The sequence below is a fragment of the Acipenser ruthenus genome, chromosome 25, assembly GCF_902713425.1.
Source record: "Acipenser ruthenus chromosome 25, fAciRut3.2 maternal haplotype, whole genome shotgun sequence".
Taxonomy (NCBI): Eukaryota; Metazoa; Chordata; class Actinopteri; order Acipenseriformes; family Acipenseridae; genus Acipenser; species Acipenser ruthenus.
Window position 1 is genome coordinate 27,735,615 of NC_081213.1, and position 24,655 is coordinate 27,760,269.

The 24,655-nt window shown below is 45.6% G+C and overlaps 1 protein-coding gene across 8 annotated transcripts in view; it reads right to left on the reverse strand.

Annotated features, from left to right (window-relative positions):
- Positions 1-24,655, reverse strand: part of LOC117412230 (cyclin-dependent kinase 17-like) — a 45,781-nt gene that overhangs the window by 15,989 nt on the left and 5,137 nt on the right. For 5 of the 8 annotated variants that reach the window (XR_009308849.1, XM_058999952.1, XM_058999951.1 and 2 more), the window contains exons 2-5: positions 17,528-17,686; positions 14,238-14,399; positions 3,266-3,399; positions 1,233-1,358 (exon numbers count right to left, since the gene is read on the reverse strand). Coding sequence is in view for 7 of the 8 variants with exons in the window: in XM_058999948.1 (XP_058855931.1) it covers positions 1,233-1,358; positions 3,266-3,399; positions 14,238-14,399; positions 17,528-17,686 (581 nt within the window). In the remaining variant the exon portion in view is untranslated. Of the gene's footprint in view, positions 1-1,232; positions 1,359-3,265; positions 3,400-5,110; positions 5,767-14,237; positions 14,400-17,527; positions 17,687-24,655 lie in introns of those variants that run through there. The other 3 variants (XM_058999953.1, XM_058999950.1, XM_058999954.1) reach the window with 2 other exon arrangements.

A 24,655-nucleotide genomic window follows, 5' to 3' on the forward strand; every position in this document is an offset into this window, starting at 1 on the left:
AGTGAGCTCCAAAGGGAGGGAGATTGAGAAGTGAAAGCCCTCACAACGCAGGTTTGTAATCGTTCTTGGAATTAGGAACCATACTTTGGACTGTATTGCTTAAGGCTGATTGATAATCATGTTGCAGTCTAAAAGCAAGTTTAAAGTTTTCAGAAGGCCCTGAGCTTTGAGGGCACACACCCGTGAGATAATGAATGCTCTGCTGGCTGAGTCGATCCGCAAGGTTTTCATTATTCTTTTATTTCAGTTTTTAACAAGCTGATAAACTGTGGGGTTATTTTTAGTCTACCAACTCACCCTACAAAACAAAAGGACCACTCTACCACATCGATCTGCAACCCTCCTTCAATTGTGTTGGAATTCATGACACAAAATCAGAAGTGGTACAATTACTGACTAACAATCATGTAATAACATACAAAGGACAGGATAGCAACAGCTCCTAGTCCCTCAGCTCCAACCACTTTGCATCCCAGTAGCTCAACATTAACCAGTACACAACACTGCCTCCCAGTCCCTTGGCATTAACCAGCACACACTGCATCCCTCCCAGTCCCTCGGCATTAACCAGCACACACTTCCTCCCAGTCCGTCAGCATTAACCAGCACACACTGCCTCCCTCCCAGTCCCTCAGCTCTAGACCACATTATATCAGTACCAATACAACATATAAGCCCCAGAGGCTGACAGTTCGGCACCCCCACCTCATCCAAGCCTTCAGATTGCATTACAGCAAAGTCACTTTGCATCAACGGGACCCTTTCAGTTTGAAATTCCAACTGAGCGACACTCCCCACTCCGACTCATTGAAGCTGACAGATGAGCTGAATTATAGATGGAGGTGACATCATCCACTCGGGGAATGAAAGGGATCAGGGATCGACAGCATTCCCCTCCCCTTCTCTCTCTCTGTCTTTTGATTCCTATCAGTAAGTGTGGCGAGGGACATAAAAAAAGAGAAGATGTGCTGTAATGAAGCAGAGGCACCGCACCTCTTTCCAAAACCGATTGAAAGTGCAGAGACCTGGGGATTGTTCCCTCTGTTAACCCTTTGATAACGTACCTCTCATCAAAGGGTTAACACCCCACCTCCTCCCCCAAAGGAGGGTCTTACTTTATGTGAAGCACTGTGCAGTGAAAAGAAAAAACAGTCCTTAAAGTTCTGTCAATAGGACCCATTGCATTAGCGGCTGCTGCAATCTGTAACACACGCACACCCCTCCTCACTCACCAGGGACGCACGCCGCAGCCGCCGGCTCATGGGCTTGTCGAAGGGCGGGCTGTTCATGGCAAACTTCTCCAGGTAGCCCTCTGGTAGCCGGATATCCGCAGGCAGGGACAGGCGCTTGTTAATGTCCTGCAACAGAGACACAAACATGTTATTAGTTCCACATCATCTTGCATGCATGCACATATGTATTTAATGATTTTGCTTTCAGCAAAATACTTTGTTAAAACATAAACCGTACATCGGTTAACAGATTTTGGTTGTCCATGCTAGCTAGTAGAGATTTTCCTTTTTTTTTTTTTTTTAAATGTGCATGTACAATGCTCCTGAGAGATTATATTTGTATAGTATGAAAAATGTATGTTATGGCTGAGAGAGAGATAGAGAGAGAGAGAGAGAAATAAAATGGAGAAGAGAGAGGGGGTGGGGAGGAGATAAGAGACAGCTCACTGGATAAAATCTACTGTCTCATTTTCTCTATCTTTTTTTTTTTTTGTATTCTGACAAACTGCATTTGAATTAAATCAAGCCAATAATGTTTCCGGTTCACTTGTCCTGTCGTACAATCAGCATTAAAGTTTGACCTGGGGCATTTCATAAAAATATGCTTAACCATTAGAGTGCCGAGGAATACAAATATCTTAAATGTGACCACGTTTGTACAGGGATGGAAAGAAGACTCCCAATTCTTGATTACAGCAGGAGGTTGATCTCATTAACCAGCGATTCTCTTAAATCAGATTGCACTGTAGGTTAAATGGTTATTAAATGGTCATATACAATATATTCTCTAATATAGTACAGTACAGTACAATACAATGGAGGTATTAGCAGTAAATTTAAAAGCACAGTGGTTGCAACAGTCAAAACCAGTAAACATCCCACGCTGTTTTTGAGTGCTGGTTCAATACAAGGTCATTGGCAAATCACACAGCTACAATAGATTTCCTAGGTTTATTCAGCTGAGGGGGCGGCAGGCTTGCTCAGAGCCTTGAAGAGCACGCTGCATTAGGAGGCTTGAATAAACTAAACCAGGAGGATGGCTTGACTGACTGGTAACCAGGTCACACAGAGCCCCAGGACTCTAACTTGGACCTCCGCTGCACCAGGGGGCACCAGAGGGCACAGTGCAGCAGAAATAAAACAAGGTTGTACACTTGACTGCCGGAGGTGTGTTTCTATCCTGTTGCGATGATTGGTTTTGAAAACCAGAGACACTGGGGGGCACAATCATAACAAGAGATTCATTTCTTGTTTGATTTGCATCCTTTTCTACTGTATGCATAGATGCCCCAACGTGTTCACAGCCTCTAAATTATTACTACAGCTTTTCACCTTGCACCGACTCAATTACAAAGAGCCTGAATGCTTGATACAGTACGGCTGTCTAGGAAGAGAGTCTTAGTGCCTTAGTGCATGCCACTGCGCAAGTGTAAATAACTGAACAGGGCTAAAGCACCCCTGGCTTTCCAATAAAAATATAATCACCCCATAGGAGTTCACACAATACAAAAGCAACAGTGCAGTTTGGGATACACCAAGGAATCCTTGGAAATGCAATTTTTATAAAAGTAAAAAATATTCCTGTGTTTATAACAGACTGCTGATGTGTGGTTCACCCCACAAGGACCCCCCCTTGTAAGAGAGAGTCAGGCTGCTCTCAAGGCCCTGAAATGAGTTTTGGTTCACATTTTTATAATCACTGGGTGATATGTTAATCCCTGCAGTGTCAAGGCTCTCATTAGAAGGTGGTACGGGTGTGGGTTTCGTGATACCCCTGCAGTGTCAAGGCTCTCATTAGAAGGTGGTACGGGTGTGGGTTTCGTGATACCCCTGCAGTGTCAAGGCTCTCATTAGAAGGTGGTACGTGTGTCCCTGCAGTGTCAAGGCTCTCATTAGAAGGTGGTATGGGTGTGGGTTTTGCATGTATCAGAGATTGCATATGTGTGAATGGTGCTCGATACAGTAGGTCGTGTAGGCAAGAGCAATAGTAAGAAGTGGAATGTATTGTTTTTACAGAGCTTGCCGTGCCGTACCTCGGTGGAGATGCGGCGGTGGTGGTGGTTCCTCATGCGCACTCGTACCGGGGACTGCACCTCATCTGAGGACGTCCCGGAGGCCTGGTCACTCTCCCCGTCGGAGCCCATCTTCACATTCTCATGGACGATACCTGAGAGAGAGAGAGGCCTGTCAAAACAGGTGCATTTTGTTGCATCACTTTTAAATGTAAATTTCAGCAGGTTTGCCTTATTTAGTTGTGTCTGTTCACTATATCAGATTCTGATTCAGGTTTTGAGCCACAGCTGTTATTATTATTATTTACAGCAGGAGTGTCCCCCATCTGGGATTGAACCCACGACCCTCTGGTCAAGAGTCCAGAGTCCAGAGCCCTAACCACTACTCCACACTGCTGCCCTGTACCGCTGTTATGGGGTAATAGGAAACGGCAAGCACTCCCCTCCCTGCCCCTATTTCCTTAGGGAAGATAATCCACCAGTTTTTTTTTTGTTTGTTTTGTTTTTAAATAGCTTGGGGAGCTTGCAAGAAAACAATCTTATAGCACAGCTGATCAATGACAGATTCCTGCTTCCCAGTGTGTACTGTTTATACAGTGTATGAAATATTAATGCAGACACAAATCTCACGTTCTCCAAGCTGCCCTTTTCAATTTTTATTTATTAATTAATTAATGTATTTATTTATTTATGTAACCAGGAGTTTTACCCATCGAGACCAAGGCCTCATTCATTAATGTATAAAAAGACATGTACTAAAACACAATAAATAAAAAAAACATTTGCGGTTCAAACTTAAATCAGCAGCATACAGAGAGCAATGAACAGAGCACACAAGCCATATTTCTTTGTTAAGGTGGGCTGGAGATGAAGCAGCGGGGGCGGCAGGAGGTTTCCACAGCTATCCGTGACATAACGGCTAGCTTAGGAGACGTACTGCCCCGAGTTACAAAATGCAAGTTTGCAGAGAACAAAAAAGGTCAATTTTCACGCAGTGCTTTCCGCATCACAGTATAACATGCAAAGGACAAAGCTATTTTAATTTTGGACCTCAACTTAAAACAGCGGCACAGTAACAGTTCACCAAAACCAATATGTTTTACGCTGAGCTGAATTTTGTGCATATTCGTTTTGTATTTTTGTTTGTTGCACCATAGTTTGATTTGTTCGGTTTAAAAAGGAAGGGACTTGGATTGCGTTTGCTTTCAATTCCTCCAGTTAATCCAATGAGTGCAGTGAGCGAGCTGGTCCTGAAGTCACTGCCAGGACTGCAGGGGATCTGGATAATAACCCACCTCCTCGCAGGCTGCCTGCCTGCCTCCAAACCGCACTGGGAAGGGGGTGGGAGGAAGCATCAAAGGGTTTGAGGGACTGTCTGCTCTGAGAATAATACAGTGCTGCACACAGGCCCCTGTGAAAACCACCCAACTTCAACTAATACGCTCTTAATCTGATAAAGATAGACGCAGGAGGATCTGTTAGTGATACACTATAACATCACAACAAAACAGCGAGAGAAAAAAAAAAAAAAGGAGAGAAGAGCCCAGTAACTGACCATAACCCCAGCCCTCCTGAGAGACTGGAATGCATTTCTAGCATTCCAGCTCGGCTACAAATCACAAATAACCAGCTGAGAAAGTTCTTAACGCAGCCATCGACTCGCTTCATACGTTCGGTTTATCAAAACAACCAGGTTCTCCTCGACAGTCTTGTTACAAGCTGCAATGCATTTACTTGCATTTTAATGACCCAAGCCAGCCAGATTCAGTGTCTCAAAGACCCATTTGTATTTGTGTAAAATTTGAGGTACGCTGTTTGGTACCACTGACCTACAACCCCACTTCCCCCTTCTTCTCCATGACTCACCGATGCGGTTGGCAGCTGGCCGGCACGTCTCCAGTAACTTAAGCATCCTGAACGGGGAGAGGCGCTGGGGCTCCCTGCCAGTATCCCCCATCCTGACCCCACGGGGGGACCCCTGGAGCTGGTTTCGAGGGGAGAGCGCCACGGCCACAAGACTGTGGAGCACGCAACTAAAAGCCTCTTCCTTCCCTACTTCCCTCCTCTCTCACTTTCTCACACAGGATCCCAGCAATCAATCAACGCTAAGATGCCGATTCTTCCTTATGAGTAGCGGAGAGGCCTTTGATCAGCACCTTAGGTATGCAACGCAGCTGAGCGTATCCAGAAGAGGTCCTGTAATGCTCTCCGTGCCTCTGAAGGGGGGCAGGCTGGCGATGACTCCCTAGTGTGGCCTGTAGCCACGGGAAGAAGCAAGCTGAGCTCTCATGTAGGTGCACGATAACAGGATTCCTATCATAACACCACAATATTATTTTGGCTCTGCATGGGCCCTCTGTTTCTATCGCTCTCTTTGTCTATTCTGTTTTCCCGTTCCCTTTCTCTGAGTAATGTATTCCCGTCTCTCTCTCTCCCTGTCTCTTTGCAGTTTCCTATTTGTTTTCTTTCTCTCTCCCTCTCTCTGTGTGTGTTCCTGTCTGTGTTTGTTGTTCTCCGTCACTCTCTCTCTCTCTCCTCTTTTGTCTACGCTGCCTGTCCTCCTATCGAAATGCCAGCAGTGGTCTCTCCCACCCCCCTCCCCGAATAAAGAAGTAAATACAGACCTGCTCTTTAGGTCCCTCCCTCTCCTCCTCCCTCTCCTGAACAGAGGACAAAGCCAGTCTCAGGTTCCCTGTCCCCAATACAGTACAGCAGAAAAGCCAAACCTGATCTCTATGAGAGCACTCTATTTACCTCTGCTGTCTCTCAATGTAAAGCACTGAGATCAAAGCAGCTCTTGTCTCCCAGCGGCGGCAGCAGCAGCAGCAGCACAGGCCTGTATTTGAGCTGCACTCCTCCCCAGGGACAGCCCCGGCACAGGCCATTATTTATCAGACAGGAGCCCCCTGGAAAGAGGGGGACCCGAGGCAGAGTTAACGCTTTAACACCCAAAAGAGAGTTAACCCACCCTGCCTTCCAGCCTGTGCAAAAATGAAAAAGCACCACCAGAAGTGTACAGCTGGGTGCAACCTAAAACAAGCACACTACACAGCACTGTACAGGCACGCCCTGCTACTGTATTAGGAATAGGCAGGGTATTTCACTATTAAGGTTTCAGAACAAGAGAGAGAGAACGCAAAAACACACCAAATACATTGGAAATATGTGCATTGTCTGCCATAACAGTACCAATGTGAACAATCAAGTATTGTATTGGAGGGTAAAACAACAAAACAAGCTCACAAAATACAGTAGATGTGAACTGAAGAGCAAAGCGATTACAACAACAAATGAAAGGAGCTCCCTTTATTTAGAGCGTTAATCAAACAGTACTTCTAAAGCCAGCTGTAATATATTAGGATTACTTGACGTAATACTTTCCCAGACAAAGTAAAGAAGACTGCAAACTCAGACACATTTTTAACAGATCACTCGCCATGTATAACTAAAAACACTCATTCAGACGACTGTAATAGAAACATGTACCTAATACATCAGAGAGAGTATGACATGCCATTAATTATCTTCCATGTGCAGTGTTCCGCATGTTAGCGTGATGTAATGGGTGATGAATGACTCGATGGGAGACCTCATTTGCATGCCCCTTGAGAGACTCTTGGATGCAAGATGCGACACAGTCTCCTCCCCCATTCAAAGTTTATTTCTGCCGAGAGAAATGGGCTCATAACAATTCTATTATGGTTGCTGTATTGCATGAGGATCGCACGATCGGGAAACGCACAGACAGTGTCATTAACAGTTACTGTACAGCAATTACAGCAGCTTTCAATACTCTCCATTGACCAAATTGGTCACTATGGGTTACTGTTTTTCTTGCCAGTTGACGGCACAAAGCAAAACTGAAATTAAAACAAGCATAACAAAAAATATCATGAACAGGTTACTATGAGCTGACCTATTTGTGGTGCTGTTCACAGCTTGCTGATTTATTGAAACTGCTTTCCGATCAATGTGCTCTTAACAGTTTAAGATGTAAATCGGTTGCTGTTTCCCAGATTTTAATGACACCGCTAAGTGGTGGCAGAGTGAAGATGACAAAGATGCACCAAGTGATTTTTTTGGCATATAGTCGCCCCTTTATAATGCTATAATCAGGAGCCATAGCTACAAGACCTTGCCAGTTGTGTTACGCCTTATAGTGAGAATGAAAGTGCAAATGGAATGCAGTGTGAAAGGGCGGCCTTACAAAGGGGGTGCACTGCAATGGAATGCAGTGTGAAAGGGCTGCCTTACAAAGGGGGTGCACTGCAATGGAATGCAGTGTGAAAGGGCTGCCTTGCAAAGGGGGTGCACTGCAATGGAATGCAGTGTGAAAGGGCTGCCTTACAAAGGGGGTGCACTGCAATGGAATGCAGTGTGAAAGAGCTGCCTTGCAAAGGGGGTGCACTGCAATGGAATGCAGTGTGAAAGGGCTGCCTTGCAAGGGGTGCACTGCAGTGGAATGCAGTGTGAAAGGGCTGCCTTGCAAAGGGGGTGCACTGCAATGGAATGCAGTGTGAAAGGGCTGCCTTACAAAGGGGGTGCACTGCAATGGAATGCAGTGTGAAAGGGCTGCCTTGCAAAGGGGGTGCACTGCAATGGAATGCAGTGTGAAAGTGCTGCCTTGCAAAGGGGGTGCACTGCAATGGAATGCAGTGTGAAAGGGCTGCCTTACAAAGGGGGTGCACTGCAATGGAATGCAGTGTGAAAGGGCTGCCTTGCAAAGGGGGTGCACTGCAATGGAATGCAGTGTGAAAGGGCTGCCTTACAAAGGGGGTGCACTGCAATGGAATGCAGTGTGAAAGAGCTGCCTTGCAAAGGGGGTGCACTGCAATGGAATGCAGTGTGAAAGGGCTGCCTTGCAAAGGGGGTGCACTGCAATGGAATGCAGTGTGAAAGGGCTGCCTTACAAAGGGGGTACACTGCAATGGAATGCAGTGTGAAAGGGCTGCTTTGCAAAGGGGGTGCACTGCAATGGAATGCAGTGTGAAAGGGCTGCCTTACAAAGGGGGTGCACTGCAATGGAATGCAGTGTGAAAGAGCTGCCTTGCAAAGGGGGTGCACTGCAATGGAATGCAGTGTGAAAGGGCTGCCTTGCAAGGGGTGCACTGCAGTGGAATGCAGTGTGAAAGGGCTGCCTTGCAAAGGGGGTGCACTGCAATGGAATGCAGTGTGAAAGGGCTGCCTTACAAAGGGGGTGCACTGCAATGGAATGCAGTGTGAAAGGGCTGCCTTGCAAAGGTGGTGCACTGCAATGGAATGCAGTGTGAAAGAGCTGCCTTGCAAAGGGGGTGCACTGCAATGGAATGCAGTGTGAAAGGGCTGCCTTGCAAGGGGTGCACTGCAGTGGAATGCAGTGTGAAAGGGCTGCCTTGCAAAGGGGGTGCACTGCAATGGAATGCAGTGTGAAAGGGCTGCCTTGCAAAGGGGGTGCACTGCAATACTGATTTGCATGCCTTCACGCAGTATTTTCGTTTGCAGATTTTAAATGACACTTTCATATTCAAATCTGATATTTTCCCCCATGCAGCGTGTTCGTGAAAAAAACTACAGAGGAGTGGTTAAACGGCTTAGAAAGCAGCTTATTAAATTATATTAGCTTTATTTTGGATGCCGCAAATTGATCCGCAAGGCAATTTTTAAAGAAGCAGTTCAAAATCAATTGCTTAAGTTCCAGCCTTTAGTCAGTGATGGCTGGGACTCTGCACGCAGAACTGCCGTATATTGGCACAATTCATTTGGAGCAGAACTGTCACAGTTATTGCAAATATTCATCAGCAGCGATTACTGGAGTCTGTAGTGTGCTAGAGGAACTCGGAGGCTGGGATAATTATGTGCGAGACCTGTGCAAGAAACGCCTTGAAACACTCACCGCCTTCTGTAAACTCAGTCAGGCAGAGAGAAACAACAAGGAGAAGCTTCAGGCAACACCACAGGGGAAGACGGGAACAAGTCTAGGAGGAGGGAGTGATGGATGGATGGATGGAGGGAGGAAGGAGGGATGTAAGGAAGCAGGTACACCAAAAAAACAAGACTTAACAAACTGCACAGCTCCTGTCCTTTTCTCCATCACTCCCCCACTGGCAGTCTAGTCTAGACCTAGCGGGCGGTGGATTGGCTTATCAAAAGGCAGAGACACAGCTGCCCTGCTGCCACAGACACAATTAGTTGCATTAGCCGGGGTAATGGGCTGCGCAAGTGGCCTGAACTACAGTTTGCACAGCGTGTGTGTGTGTGTGTGTGCACCTTCCCTCGCCAGCCTCATTACAGTCAGGAACCCCCTCCAGGCAAAACCATTGTGATGACTCTCCTCCAACCAGAGGAACTAATGCCTGTTTCGAAAGAGGCAGCTCCTGTGAGCTGTGCTGCCTCAGCTGGATTCAGCTCTGGAGGGGAGACAGTTTCCACTGCGCTGGCGCAGCAATGCCAATCAATAAACTCGGCCATCGGCGAGATCCACAGCACAGCACAACAACTCACACATGGGTGCGCTACCCTGGTGTCCAGTTACAGGAAATCAATAGACTAGAGCGTAAGCAACTGTCCTTCAAGACCTTTTGTAGACCATCCAGGAGCTCACTGGATTTCCCTGTGTGAAAGCTTCAATCTGTTTGTCACTGCCACATGCATTGCAAGCCCCAAAGAAGACATCCCATCTGATGGAAGAGATTGGGGGGACAGCTGTCTGTTCCAGATCACCCAGCACGGAGACACAGTCGCTCCCGAACCAGAGCCTGCCTGCCTCTTTCTCTCGCTACTCTGCTCTAATACACTACAAATCAAATTAGCAGGGGTGCTGGCGGGAGCTTCAGGAATCATGTCATCCAATTAAACTTACAGGGTGTCAGGGGGAGGGAGCGCAGTCACTCCACGGGTCTAATCTGCATGCTTTTTTTAGTAATTCCAGTTTTATACTCAAGGACTTTATGATAAGCAGCATAAATAGTCCAACTGAACTGCCGATAAATTCATGATATATTTAACACTTTATTTTAGCACAAACAGCTATGTTCATGTGAACGTACTTTGCGATCAATTGTTCTAAGAAAATCACTATCGTCTTGAAATGACAGGTGGTTTTAGATACAGTCCCAATAGAACCCTCGTCACACTGAAACTCCACTTTGGAAGTTTAAGACTACATGGAGGACCTGTCTGTAGAGAACGGCTTCCTGTATGCTTCAGTAGTGAGTGGTCAAATGACTGTAGCAGCTTGCAATGCAACGTATGTGAATGTCTGTGGTGCTGGCAGCTGTCTCTTCCAGTTCCAGTAGGGATTGAGGGCGGGGATTCAGCGAGACCAGTTAAGAGCATCACACCTACTCCATTCCGTCAGAACAAGTGGCTCTTTGTGCGATGATCCCATTTTCCAGCAGCTCTATAATAAATCTCCACGGATGTCCCCGGCAATGAGCGAGTCTGATTAGCGTCCCCTGATTAGCTATTTAGCAGAACTAATCCTAACTTAATTCCGCTGAAAACACATGTTAAAATGATACAGCATGAGGGGCTTCCTTCCCCTTAATTATCACCATGTCTGCCTGGCTGACAGTGCCAGCTCTGCAGCACCCTCAGCAGGTAGAGGCAAGCAGCTGCAGGATTCTGTTCACACAAAACAAACTAAATACACTTTCCCATTCAGCACCCAGAGATGGATGAGATGCAAGTATGCTTCATATGACAGGCAGTTCACTCCAGTCGCTCTTAACCCTTACAGTACACTACTCTGTCTTGTTGTCTTCTCGTGTTTTCAGTATGGGTTCCAACACGGAAGCCATGTGATCTTTAAGTCTGCCCAGCGTCAGTCCAACACAGCAATACAGTTTGATTTATTTCGTGGATTATTAGATTGTGTAATATTACTATACAAGATGACTCAAGAAAATACATTTAAAAAGTATCTCATTGTGAACTTTATAATCATTTACTAGACCTATATCTGGATCAGCATTTTACAGTGGACAGCCAAAGAGAAATCAAATTCAAATCAAAAGTAAAACGGACACCTTCATCATTTATATGGACAAAAGATGGGATTCGTACCTTACTGTCGAGAGGTCTTCCTGCACGCTTTGATGAGCTGATCTGGTTCAACAGCAAAGACTTGCCGCTTCGAGAGGATAGCCTTCGATACCTACTCTCTATCGATTAATAATCTTGTTAACTAATTATCAAGGTTAAGGCTCTGCAACACACGCACATTCTAAGAAAAAAATCAAATGAATACATCAAGACGCGATTCCAGAGTTCACAGCAATCACCTGGATCACAATAGCATCCCTTGCTCCAACACGCCAGCCACTGTGTATAAAAACAATTTACCTACAGGGCTTGTCTTGCTGGAAAACCCAAAAAAGCAGCCTTGTTGCTACTGGAAATAAGTCATGGTATTTCCCAAACAGAAATGAAATAAGACGAGCCACTCTCTTCCTGATCACACACTCGGAGCACAGGATCGTTTGCTCAGGCAGCCTGCATGCCACCCAACTGGAGATTTATTTGACAAGGCAAGTCGTACTTCTAATAAAACGAGGCCATTACTGTGAAAGTGGCTGTCTTTAATAAATCTGCTTGACTTGAGGTTGTACTTGTGTTTTTACTTACAGCATAGCCCTAATCTACATGGTTCAATAAATTAGGATTACGCAATGCTGTGCAAATCTCTTAACTACTCATTCAATTAAGGCATTAGCCAGAGTGATACTTTATTCATCAGTCATTCATCCTCTTGAACCACTGAATCAAATGCCAGCTTTATCCTGACAGGTCTGTGGTTAAACGCCTGCTCGAAACTATAATGTCAGATGAAGACTTTGAATTATTACAGTGGTTCAGAACTACAGTAAAGGTGACCTTTGATTTAATTTCCTCACCTCAAAAGTTTCAAGGCATTCGTTAGCTGCAGGCGGTGTGGAGCGCGATACAAAAAAGGACAATTAAGTCAACTGTTGTTGAAACAAGCTTTCTAAATGAGTCATCGAAATGAGTTGCAAAGCTCTTTGTTTTGCACACGCTTCAAAAGATGATGCACCATTATAAAATCACCAACCACAGATCTAGAAATCTGGTCTACTTGAGCGGAAGTTCATCTTTAAGGCAGGGGTGTCCAATCACAGTCCCTGGAGGCCCATTCCACCCCAGGTTTAACAAGTCAAATTTGCTAATCAATCAGCTAACTACTTCAGGGTCTGGATGGATGTTTAATGGGTTCAATTAAACGATTTAGGAGTGGAAAGGCCAGCTTTACCACCGCTGCTTTCATTTGTTGTGACATGGTGCTGCATGTCAAAAAATAAAAAAATATGGCAAACCCAAAGTACATCAAACATAAACTGCAGTCGTACATGATGTTGCTAACAGTAACCTCTAGAGGGCAATGTAACCCCAGTACAGACTCCAGCTCAACAGTATCTATTACAAGCCAGACTGAGCGCACCGCTTGGATCCGCACCTCTGTCACAGCATTACCAAGCTATAATCAGCAGCCTGCATCACCCACCCATCCGCCCCACTGCCTTGCCCTTCGTCAGCTATCTGCTTACCAGTACGACACTGCCCAGTGCCTGGTAAACTTTGCTGCACCCAAAACTTCAGTCAGTGGCCATTTTAGGTAAACAGGCGTTTGATGAGGATTACGTTTATATAAAATGTAAAGAGAAAATTCAAAAGAAAAATAATTTCTAAAATTAAGACGTAGGCTTCTGCAGACACTGTACTGCATCACCATGCTCCATCTGAAAACCAGTTTTGTTTTTGGACAAAAAATAAATCTTTGCACCACATGGGCACATCTCCGAGCTACATCTCCGACCTCAGCCCTGATTATATGGGAAATAAGCAAGATTTCCTGGCCTTGTTCAAAGCTTTGGGCTTGTGATTTTGAGCTACTCAGGTCATTGTGACATGTTGCACAATTAAAAAAAATAAAATAAAATAAAAACACAAAACATAGATGTCAGGTACTGTAAGGCGCACTACCACACACGCACGCGCGCACGCACACCTCATTGCTCTTGCAAGAACAGAAGTGGAGAGCAAGGAGTGTGAGCGCACCAGCGAGGAGTGGCACAGCGCGTGAGGCAACAAGAGCCAAGGCGTGCAATTACTCTATTGAACTGTACTTCAGTAGTGCAAACACAGAGCAAGGTGTGCCTTGCTTGAAACAAAGTAGCAACGGGACACTCACAATAAAGCTAACCAACTGAAAACCCTACAGACTGGTGATATTTATTAACCAGCTGTTCATTTCAATAACACTGTACTGTAATGTTCAGGGTGCAGTCATTGTCAATTATTCAGTAGATTCAATAGCCATTTTATAATATTCGAAACCGCGTATTCCATGGATATAGGGATACAGAAACAGGGACAATGGCTGGATGTGTTCAGGTCTTTAGACCAAAGTGCAACTGATACGATTCTTTGTCTCAATGGTGATAAAAGCATGATAAAATGTGTCCCATTTGATAAACCGTGTTGTGTGCATGCGGGTAAAAGACAGACACAAAGCGACTGTTACCATGCATATACACGGCTTGAAACTAACTAGCCCTGGTCTGCTGCACCCTGCCCCGTTTCACAACTAAATTAAGTATATTAAAACAATTGTTTCTCCCTATAGATGCATGAACTCCTCATATTGGCAAACCTACACACTCAGGTGAGACTGACTGTTCAAACTCCTGAGACAGGAATGGAAATAAGACTCCAACTGCACAGCAGTTTGATCCAGTCCTGGTTTCTCTATGAATTTAATAAGACACATCTGAACATGTTACCTATACACTGGCTAATCAAGCTTATAGTACAACCTGGAATGGGTGAAACTGCTATGCAATAGGAGTCTGGTTTCCAGTTTCCAGCTGGTCATTTCAATACAGTACCTAAAACAATAAAATTCTTAAACCCAGGACTGGGGACAGGGTTTGTGGGAGTCTCAAGCCCTGCGTATAAAAGAGAAAAGAGAAAAAAGGAGAGAAAGAGAGAGATTCACCGAGCGAGCTTGTCCTTTCGAGGGAGAGGTAGGGCCGCTCACCCAGCCGGCCGGATCCTGGGTCCCTAAGCAGGGCTGCGCGCCCCAACGAGCCAGCGTACTGCCGCAGGAAAGAGGGGGCGCTGTGAGAGGCAGGGGGGTGTGCCACCCGAACCATCGGCTCTGCTCAAGAGAGGGACGGGGCCAGGAAAACAAGAGAGAGAGAGAGGAAAAAGCCAACACAAACAAATAAAATACAAACAAAACAAAAACAACGTGTACTCAAGGCTTTCTAGTCGTGTACTGGCTGTAGCTGACACAGTACAAGACTCTTTAAGCACTGGGGGCTCCAATTATACTGGAAGGGGTCTTTTTGGCCGAGGGATCCAGGTTCAAATCAAGATGGAGCCCCCCACCACCACCCCTGAATCACACAGACACGACAACATTGAAACAAAACTCAATGAAAACTCAACAGCCAGGGTTAGAGGAGGAAGAGGCAAGACGTGGCCTGAATGAGGCAATACCAGGGATGGGTATAAGACTCCCTTTGCACAGCAGTTTGATCCATTCCTGGTTTCACTATTTAATATTTTAATAGTTTAATAAGACACATCTGAGCTTGCTACAGCACCTATACACTCTGTGCCTATTCAAGCTCATAGAAAACCTCCAATGGGTAAAACTGCTCTGCAATAGGAGTCTTATATCCATCCCTGCTATACCGGTATATGAATGTGTGCATTAATCCATGGCGACAGGCAATGGAACCATGTGGTGCTGATGACCTAGGGAAACATGCTGCGTGACTGACACGAAACTGAAGCTAACAGAAAGTGCTTAATGGACATATTTAGGTTAGCAAGCTCACAAGGAGACACTCAAACCAAAGACTAATCCTAAGTTGACTGCTTGTCTCATTAGAAAGCTGCAACAAGAAATTAAATGACATTGAGAAAGACTAATTGTCAAAATTGGTCTAATCTGACAAAATGTTACACTGTACTCTGCACCTACTAGTAGAGCTTTAAATATTTACTGTGTGAAACTAAAGAAACGAAACTCCAATATGAGGCTGCAGCTAACCCCTTCAAAAACAGACAGGCACATCAAAAAGAAATGCCCAAACACAAAGTGCTGTACAACTACTTAACTACAAAGTTACATTAGAACTAAGGAACAAACACACAAACCACCCGACGACAAATTAACCTTTAACCACCATTCAGAACTTGAATAGAGAACGAAGTCACCGAGATCAAAGAACTCCAATGAGGCTGCTTGTCATGGACCTTGACTCCTTTAGCAAATAACCAAGTCATAAAAAAAAAAAAAAAAACATTGGGAAGTTTTTTCAAATGGGTTTTTGTTTTTGATTGTTTGAATTCTAAAAAACCCCAACAATACCACGTTAATAGAGTGGTCTCTTAACCTCCACAATGCCAGGGCACCCTACCTAGTCAAAGGCCTTCCTTGCTAGTTACACATGTTCAGGGGTGGAAATAAGACCCCCATTGCATTGCAGCTTGATCCACTCCTGGTTTCACCGAGTTTAATAAGATACACCCAAGCTTGTTTCTGTGGCTAATCAAGCTTGCAGTAAAACCTGCAATGGGTGAAACTGCTATGCAATAGGGGTCTTATTTTGATCCCTGATGTTCACAGCGTACCAAAGGCGGCACATGCTGGTCTTTTTCCATGAAAACAGTACCTTTGTTACAACCTTCATAAAACCAGACTGAATGGCAAGATTTCTGTGGAGATGGCAAAGACGTTTCATCACCAAACCGGGTTGGCCAGTTGCCTGGTATTTATGATTTCCCCAGGCAACACATGATGTCATGGAATGTCCCTCGTGTACTACTAGCGCCTCATGCTTCTGATAGCGCATTGATGCAAGTGTTATCTTTTAACATTTTTAATAGTAGACTTTTAAAAAAGAAAACTCTGATTTGACCCCACAGTGCTGGTGGTTGGGGGGGGGGGAGAGACTGTCACAGAAAAAAAAAGAAAGAAAAAATGCTAACACATTGGGCAAAGCATCGCCTTTGTTTATACGTATCACTGAAATCTCCTTGGACTTCCTTTGTCCTGTATGTATACAATGCATGCATGACCATGTTTTGTTTTCCCTCCGCTCTCCCTCGCACCGCTCATCCCACGCACGCCCATCCCCTCCGCTCTCCCTCGCACCGCTCACCCCACGCACGCCCATCCCCTCCACTCTCCCCACGCACGCCCATCCCCTCCGCTCTCCCTCGCACCGCTCACCCCACGCACGCCCATCCCCTCCGCTCTCCCTCGCACCGCTCACCCCACGCACGCCCATCCCCTCCGCTCTCCCTCGCACCGCTCTCCCTCGCACCGCTCACCCCACGCACGCCCATCCCCTCCGCTCTCCCTCGCACCGCTCACCCCACGCACGCCCATCCCCTCCGCACGCCCATCCCCTCCGCACGCCCATCCCCTCCGCACGCCCATCCCCTCCGCACGCCCATCCCCTCCGCTCTCCCTCGCATTGCTCCAAGTGCAGGTCTGAATTCCTCAACTGAATGGGAACTTGCCAGGAATTACTGCAGATGTACTGACTGCACGCGCGTGACAAACCTGACATTGCAGCGATAGAAAACTCAAGACATTATTCTTGCCACGTAGACAAGAGGGAAGAAAACCTTGGGACAGCAAGATCTGTGCAATTATTACACTGGCTGACTCACTGGACACAGGCCCAGCATAAAGGTCTGTGACTGTCCAGAGTGAAGCACAAAACAGCTTGAAGCTGAAGTGTACCACAACATACAAATCAATACTATTATTATTATTATACTAAAATATGATGCCTGGTGAGTTTGCTACCCTTTGGTTTACCTGTCTGTGTGTTGTACTGAAACCAGATTCTATTGGCTTTCCAACTTGTTTTAATCCCTTGAACCCCTCTGAAGCCTTCTTGTCCCTCTATTTGAACCAACCAGCCGCTCTTCTGTTACAACTTGCAGCAGCTGGAGGTTATATAATGCAATCTTTAAGACCTGTTGTAGGTCAAGAAAGCAAAACAAAAATGAAAAAAAAAAAAAAGAAAAATCTTACCCTTACAGACAGATGATATGATAAAACATGTGGATTGTGAGTCAACATCCTTGAAATGTAACAATTCTTTTTTTAAAACTCTAAGGGGCATTACACCCTTCACATGCTTTTCCCTGGCTGGTGGTTGCAATGGTGAGCATTCAGGCAGTGGTGAGCACAGATGGTTCGTACTGTATGGATTTTGGGGGGTTGGTCTGGGGTTTTGGGGGTGTTGTGGTTCTTACCGTTGTCGCGGGCACCGTTGGGCTCATCCAGCGTGATCTGCTCTGCCAGCTCGGACAGCGAGTCGTCAACGGGACGGGCGCTGCGCAGAGACATTGACAGGCGACGCTTGATTATCTTCATCCTATCCATCCAGTCAGAGCCTCGCGGGGGGGAAGTGCCTGAAGGGGCAGATAGAGAGCAGAAAGAGATGAAATACGGACCTCAAAACACCTTAGGATGCATGCTGTACAGTACAGCAGCAGGGATGGAAATAAGGCTCCCATTGCATAGCAGTTGAATCCATTCTGGTTTTGCGATGAGCTTATTAAGATACTCCTGAGCTTGTTACCTATAAACTGTGACAAATCAAGCTCGTAGTAACACCTGGAATGGGTGAAACTATTAAGCAGTAGGAGTCTTATTTCCCTACCTGCAGTAGCGATGTTTATATTTTCCAAGTGTAAACGTGCCTTGTCATTTACTGTATGTGGGTTCTGGGGTTTACAGAACAACTGAGAACCACCTCTTTTGCTTTAGTAGTTAAACCAAGGGTTAGCTGCAAAAGTGGAGATTTTACAAAGGTTCACGAACACACACTGCAAGCAGATTATATTTCTAGGTTACTGGTTAATTGTGAGAGACACGTTTTGCGTGCATGAGGGAGGCTGTCCCTCCTCACAAACCCAAGTTTTAGATTTCGTCACTTCCCCAGGGCACACAGAGGACTGAGCTGCAGTACAGAATCAATGTGAAGTGTCTGTCAGGTGGCAGAGAATCCCAGAGCTGGAGAGCAGCAGCAGCAGCACATGCAGAGACACGGGTCTCTCAGCCTTCAGGCTGAATAGAACAGCTCTGTCAGAGCCGAGACCACACTCTACACCGACAATCCCCCCGATGCAGCGACAGAACAGACACGACTTCAACATCTTTCAAAGTCACAAGATGCTTTACTGTTCTTTGTGCATCTCGTGTGCTGTGCTGTAGATCCTGGATGAGATTTGCTTTATGAGACTGTTGATTAGATTGCTTGCGATGAACTCACATGCTGTACTGTATTTCCCCTTCCTATAGTTCTCCAGATGGCTCACACAATTTCTGTTACTTTACTTTAACCTCCGAATACAAAAACCATAAAAGTACTAAAGTTAATATAAGGACATTTTTGGCAGTGTCATTAACATACGTGTGCCAACGTACAGTATCATGCCACTAGACTTACCAAAATTATAATAAGTGTTGCCCATTTACAGCAAAATCCTCAAAAAAAAAAAAAACGACATTTACCAGACCAGCTGGTTTGAAGAGGAGATCCCAGACAGACACACGGACCTCCCCAAGGATCCCACAAAAAGCAGCCCCAGTATACGAGCACTATGAGGGAGGCTAGGTATTGATGAACCCCAGACTGCCTCAGCCTGGCTTCTCTAACAGATAACAGCTCTGCCAGAATCTGCACGCTATGGGTGTAGAAGATAAACTCCAGCTTAGCTTAGGCACAGCCCTGACACCACAAACACAAACGTATTCTGCTTTACTGTTTAGAATCATGTACTGCAACAAAATGGGTTACTGTTTCTCAGCGGTGCTGTGGGTCAATACATTAGCCTTCTCTCTGCAGTCTATTCTAGGATAACTGTAAGGGTAATGTCTCCGTCTCTCTCGCTCCGTCTCTCTCTCTGTCTCTCTCCCTCCTGCATACCGTCTGCTGCTTAGACAGGGGTAGAGCTGAGAGTTGCAGAGTTATAACACACAACAGATCAATCAATTTGATCTAATTACCTTCATAGTTTTAAAGCAGGGCCTCTACGACATTGAGACAGATACATACTAACAGAGGCTCACACGAGCCCTGTTGGACGTTTCATTTTCCTACCCTTGGCACACAAAGCACCCTGATTTAAATGATCCAAGCACTAGAGGTCTATAGATCCACCATGGTGAAAGAAAAACAGCTGAATACAACAGGAATGTGAAAGAAGCAAAGTGCCTCTGCTGTGAAATTTTGTGGGAAGTCGTGGGTTAATGGAATGACGGCAAATCGCTAGAATTCCATTCCGTTCACGTTTCCGAATCACACTAATCATCAGCTGCAATAAAACAAGATGTCATCTGTGCTAGTTTTACAGAAATATAAAGCAACCCCATTCCACCCCCGAAATATAAAGACACAAGCCCCAATTTTGATTACATCTTTATACCAACCCCTCCCCCCCCCCCCCCCCCATTACTTTCCATTTTCCTCCCCTGGCACTTTTTACACGTGCCAGATTTCTGACACTGCAGTCCCATCTCCCACCTAGGAGAGGTGGCGAGTCAGAAAAGGCTGGTGTTGATTCAGATCTCGTTTCCATGGAAACCTGTCTGAACAAGCACTCCACATGCACCCTTCAGCCCTGCTGAGCTCACCCCCAAGCTGAGAAGCAGAACAGCAGGGGGGCTGGAAACATCCGCTGTGCTCACCCCCAGCAATGTGGTTTTTCAGGTCCAGAAGAACCACCCACCTCCAGATTGAGGGTGTGCCCTGCTGCTCAGGTGCAATAGGAAAGCTGTGAATCTAGAGGTACAGCCACAGGAAACATGGTGGAATAATTGACAGAAAAAAAGCAGCAAGCTAACCACACTGATGCAAACGTGAACAGGGTTTGAAAAACCACACCGGTCCTGCACCCAGTCCTGGGTTTCAGTGCTGTATATTAGCCTATTTAAAATGATCAACAGCCAGAGCAAATCAGGCACATGCTTTTCCTCTATAGCGACATGGATAACTCCTATCAGTAAAACTACAGACTCACACAGGACTTACTCATCCAGTAATAATTTATTCCAGTCAATCACCTGGAACCTGCCTGGCCATTGCAATAATAATAAAAACATTCCTAAAACATCACACTTAACTGCACACCAGTTCCTAAAAACTTTTAAAACTTGTTTTTATCCGAGGGCGGTCCGCTCTCCTTATTTAATATACACAGTGCAGTCGCTGCAGCAGTGCGGAGGCGCTGCGATTCAGACCCCTGATCTTGCGGTGGGCAGAGAAGCACCATCATCAACCCCACTGCAGTGTCAGAGAGGAACGCTTGCAAACACAATTCAAGCTGAGTGGAGGCTTTCGCTTTGCACGTCTAGCAAACAGGCACCTGCAGTACTGTTCTGTGCATCGGTTTCCATTTGTTACAGCAGCAAATGTAAGCTTTTAAAGCAGCGGAAAGCACATTGAGAGTGGGAGTATAGTATCCTGCAGGGTGTGGAAACTTTATCGGGGGGGAGGGGGGGTGGGGGTGATATTCAAAAGATCTTGATCTATTACAGGATCTACAGTACTATGCATTATTGAAGGCCAGTTAGCGGTTAATTTCAGTTGGTGGGCAGCAGCAAAGATTTATGGACATGATAATGGGCTCCAAGTGGCCTGATCAGTATTCCTAGACTGTAATTGCAACAGGAAATCAAGGACCACTGTGTCCCGCGTCTGTAATGCATTGCACACGTCCCATTTAAGGCAACTGCAGACCTGCCCACGTGAGGCTGGTGACCTATCGGGGGGAGCTGGAAGATGACAGCTGCAGAGAGAAGCGTGGCATTCAAATTGAGTCAATCGATACCCTTATAAAATTGACTGGGGTATTTTTACAGTTTTACCATGCATTTCCCATGGTTATACCATTCACCACAGTTTACCTTGATTTGCCATGTTTATTCATAGTACCTTAGCTCTATATTCTTCACCATGCTTTATTACACTTTGCTGTGCTTTTACTATGGTAAACGTTTTATAAGGGTATGCACATTAACATGGAGCCTTATTACGGGGTGAAGAGAATTGCAGCCTTACAGCGCTCCCTTATCGTTTTACGTTTTGATAACTCGCGGATTGGCCACGCTGACTTTGAATTGTACAGGTGCTATATTCCACCGCATAAAAGCCCTTTGCTAATTCCCCATCTTCAAAATCGGACGAGTTTTTGATGTGCAAGTCAGACAGGAAATACAAAAGGAGCATTGTAATCTGAGACAGCGGTACAAGTGCATAGAATCTTTTGAATCAGATTAGTTTTCTGCATGTAATCAGCTTTATACTCAATATAGCTAAGAGCCCAAAAAATAAAAAAAGCAGAATCGATAGCAGAGCCAGGGACCAGGGGAGTGAATCAGCATGATAATTCAGAGACAATATTAGAGCACAGAGAGTAGCTGCAGCCTTGTATCGGAGATTGGAAATGAGGGTAGCACGTTAGCTGTACTAGAAATACCTTCAAGTAGCTGGGATTTGGAGAAGGAGGTGTCTGAAATGGAGGGTTTTGCAGTACGGCAATTAGCGGAAGGCTATAAAACATGCAGTTGCTGCAGAGAGCATCGATCTGGAAACTCAAGCCGTGGCTTTTAGTTGAAAAGTGCAGCTCTGACTAATAGACAGAATGAGCTTTGACTCTGCCCCGCACCTCGGGGAACCAGCATATTAACTACAGGACAGCTGTATGAACAGCTTAGCAACCTCGAGGACAGGAGCTGTAAGATGACTAGCAGTCCGACCACTGGAAGCCTGTAGGGTAACCTGAACCTCCTCCGTTTCTTCCAGTCTGTCCAGAACAAAGATGCAAAATGCACTCCCTGCATCCACTGTACAGATTAATGACAGCAAAGAATAACACAACTAGTTTTAAAAGGATCAGTAGACAGAAACAGACACTGCTAGCGATAACGGTGAGGCACGGAGGTGCAAGGGTTAATGTCCATCCAGGGTAGCTATAGAGAGAACTGGCCAGTTTATGCTATATAAAAATAAAACACACACAATATTAACATATTTGAAGGACACCATCCATCAAGAGGTAGTGTTCTTACATAAATGCTGATTCAATCATTCTAATTGTTATGACTCATTCAAGCAGGCACGGTGGAACAGCCTCACAATGGAGTGCCTGATCTCAACATCTGGTGTGTCGTGTGTGTGTCAGGGACATGCTGGTCCACAGCCAGCCCCTGCATTGCAGTTCAGATCCCATCCCTCTCCTCCGCACGGTGTCCCAACCAGAGCTGTGTGTCTGTGGGGAGCTGCACTCCCTGCTTCTCCTCCACACAACAACAGGTAGTCAGGGAGCCAGAGCACTGCTACTGTACAGCACAGCTCACTGCAGGACTGCGGAGGGTCAGCTGTCCCAACGGAATACAGCTGCTGCCTGCCAAGTTTCATCATGCTACAGCACACACTTCTCCCCTGGCATGCCCTGTCATTTGTCCCTTCATCACCATACTGTAAACACAACAAACTGGAACCAAAACACAACATTGCCATTGATGCAAAAGAACCACAAAAGCAGATTATAAAACACATTACAGTTGAGAAGGAAACTCTGAGTCAGCCCCTCTGTTTTATCCATGGCTGTGCATGTGTTACTGTACCATTTAAAATAGTGCTATTAAACTGTGCTACAGCAAGAGCATGGCAGGACTCCAGTAGTGTAGTAACCCTTTATTATTTTTTTAATAATCCGTACACTGTTGCATACCTGACAACTCCATAGAGCAGAGGTGGGCAACTCCGGTCCTTCAGGGCCGCTGTCCCTCCTGGTTTTTGTTCCCTAAATTACTTAATTGGACCAATTTAGTGCTTATTAGAAGCTTAATTGGTCAGTTGGAACAAACACCAGGAGGGGGACTGGAATTGCCCACCCCTGCCGTAGATTGACCAACCAAGACTCCACATGCAGAATGGATCTGCATAAATAGTGATTGCAATCTGCAGCAAGTCATCAATTCCCTTTCTCTGACCTCAATTTATGCTTGGGTAATCTCTCCTCCAACTACAACCACAGGGTATCCGGGATTAAAACATTCTTCATCTTATAAAAACAGTAATGCAGATGCTACTTGTAATTAGCATGCTGATTTACTGATGCAAACAAGCCATTGCAAATTATGCATAGTACTGTGTGTTTATTACTGCTTTGAACCAAATAATGTATCATCTTAACTACATCCCAACGGCTCTTAAATTCTCAACTCGCACTGCGAGCACGGCAAAGCCAGTTTTCAATGTTAAGAAAAATCGTCTTTCAATTAGGGTCAGATTCCTGGTCAGCCTCAGAGTTAGCTACTCCATACCTTCATCCTAGAAAAAGTGGAGATACCCCAGCCCAAGAAACAGCCCAGAAACTCAGAGCAGACACACGTTTTCCCTGCCCGGAGCTGCCTTGCTCAGGTACAGTACACCCAAAATTTTAAAATAATGCTTTCTACCAGCAGTAAAGAAAAAGTATTTATTGAGACTGTGGTTTAATAACTCTTATTATTTAAGCACTCTTAACTGCTTAAGTAAACCATCCATGCAGAGATCTCAACGAACTTGCATGCAGAGAGAGAGAGAGAGAGAGAGAGAGAGAGAGGAGGGGGGGGGGGGGGATGGCAATCTTCAGAACAGCACCACAGAGAACGCTTTCGAAAGCAGTCCAAATGCATCTTTAGTTGGGGCTGCTTTATCCACCTCTAGTAAAGCTGTATTAAAAATGGCTCTTGGTTTAAGAGGGTGCAGTATTCCCTGCAGACTCAGATCAGTTTAGCCACTCTGTCCAGCAGCTCTTCAGCTGTAGCAAGAGGGAGTAGCTGAGAGGTCCACACTAAGCCCTATAGTAACCGTGAGCAGTTAGCATCTATGCCTAAGGCACCAGCAACTGCTGAAAACACCACAGAGAATACGCCAATGAAATAAAACCCAGCTTTGTCCTGACAGGAAAACATAGACTGAGCATAAAGCTACATCCAATAAAACAAGCAATAAAGCCTGAATCTGAGTCACTGGAAAAAGGAGACGCAGGACTGTCTGCGGTTGGATAAATCATGCCGACAGAAAGCATCCGTCCCCAGAGAGAAACGGCCTGTGCAGTGCCTCCCCGGGAAAGAAAGAAGCACATTTCCTCCCTAATGAAGCTGTTTGTTTCATCTGGCTAATGAGGAATGGGAGTGGTGGCTGGAGTGTGTACAGACTGGAAGCCTGCTGCTAACCCTTATAAGCAGCAATAATTAAAAAAAAAAAAAAAAAAACAACAACAACTGAATATGCAACATTAGTTACAGTGCAGTGCAGGCAGCTTCAGGTGATTAGCCCAGCTGCATGTGGTGCACTGCTAGCTCTCCTCCAATTAAGCTAGCTG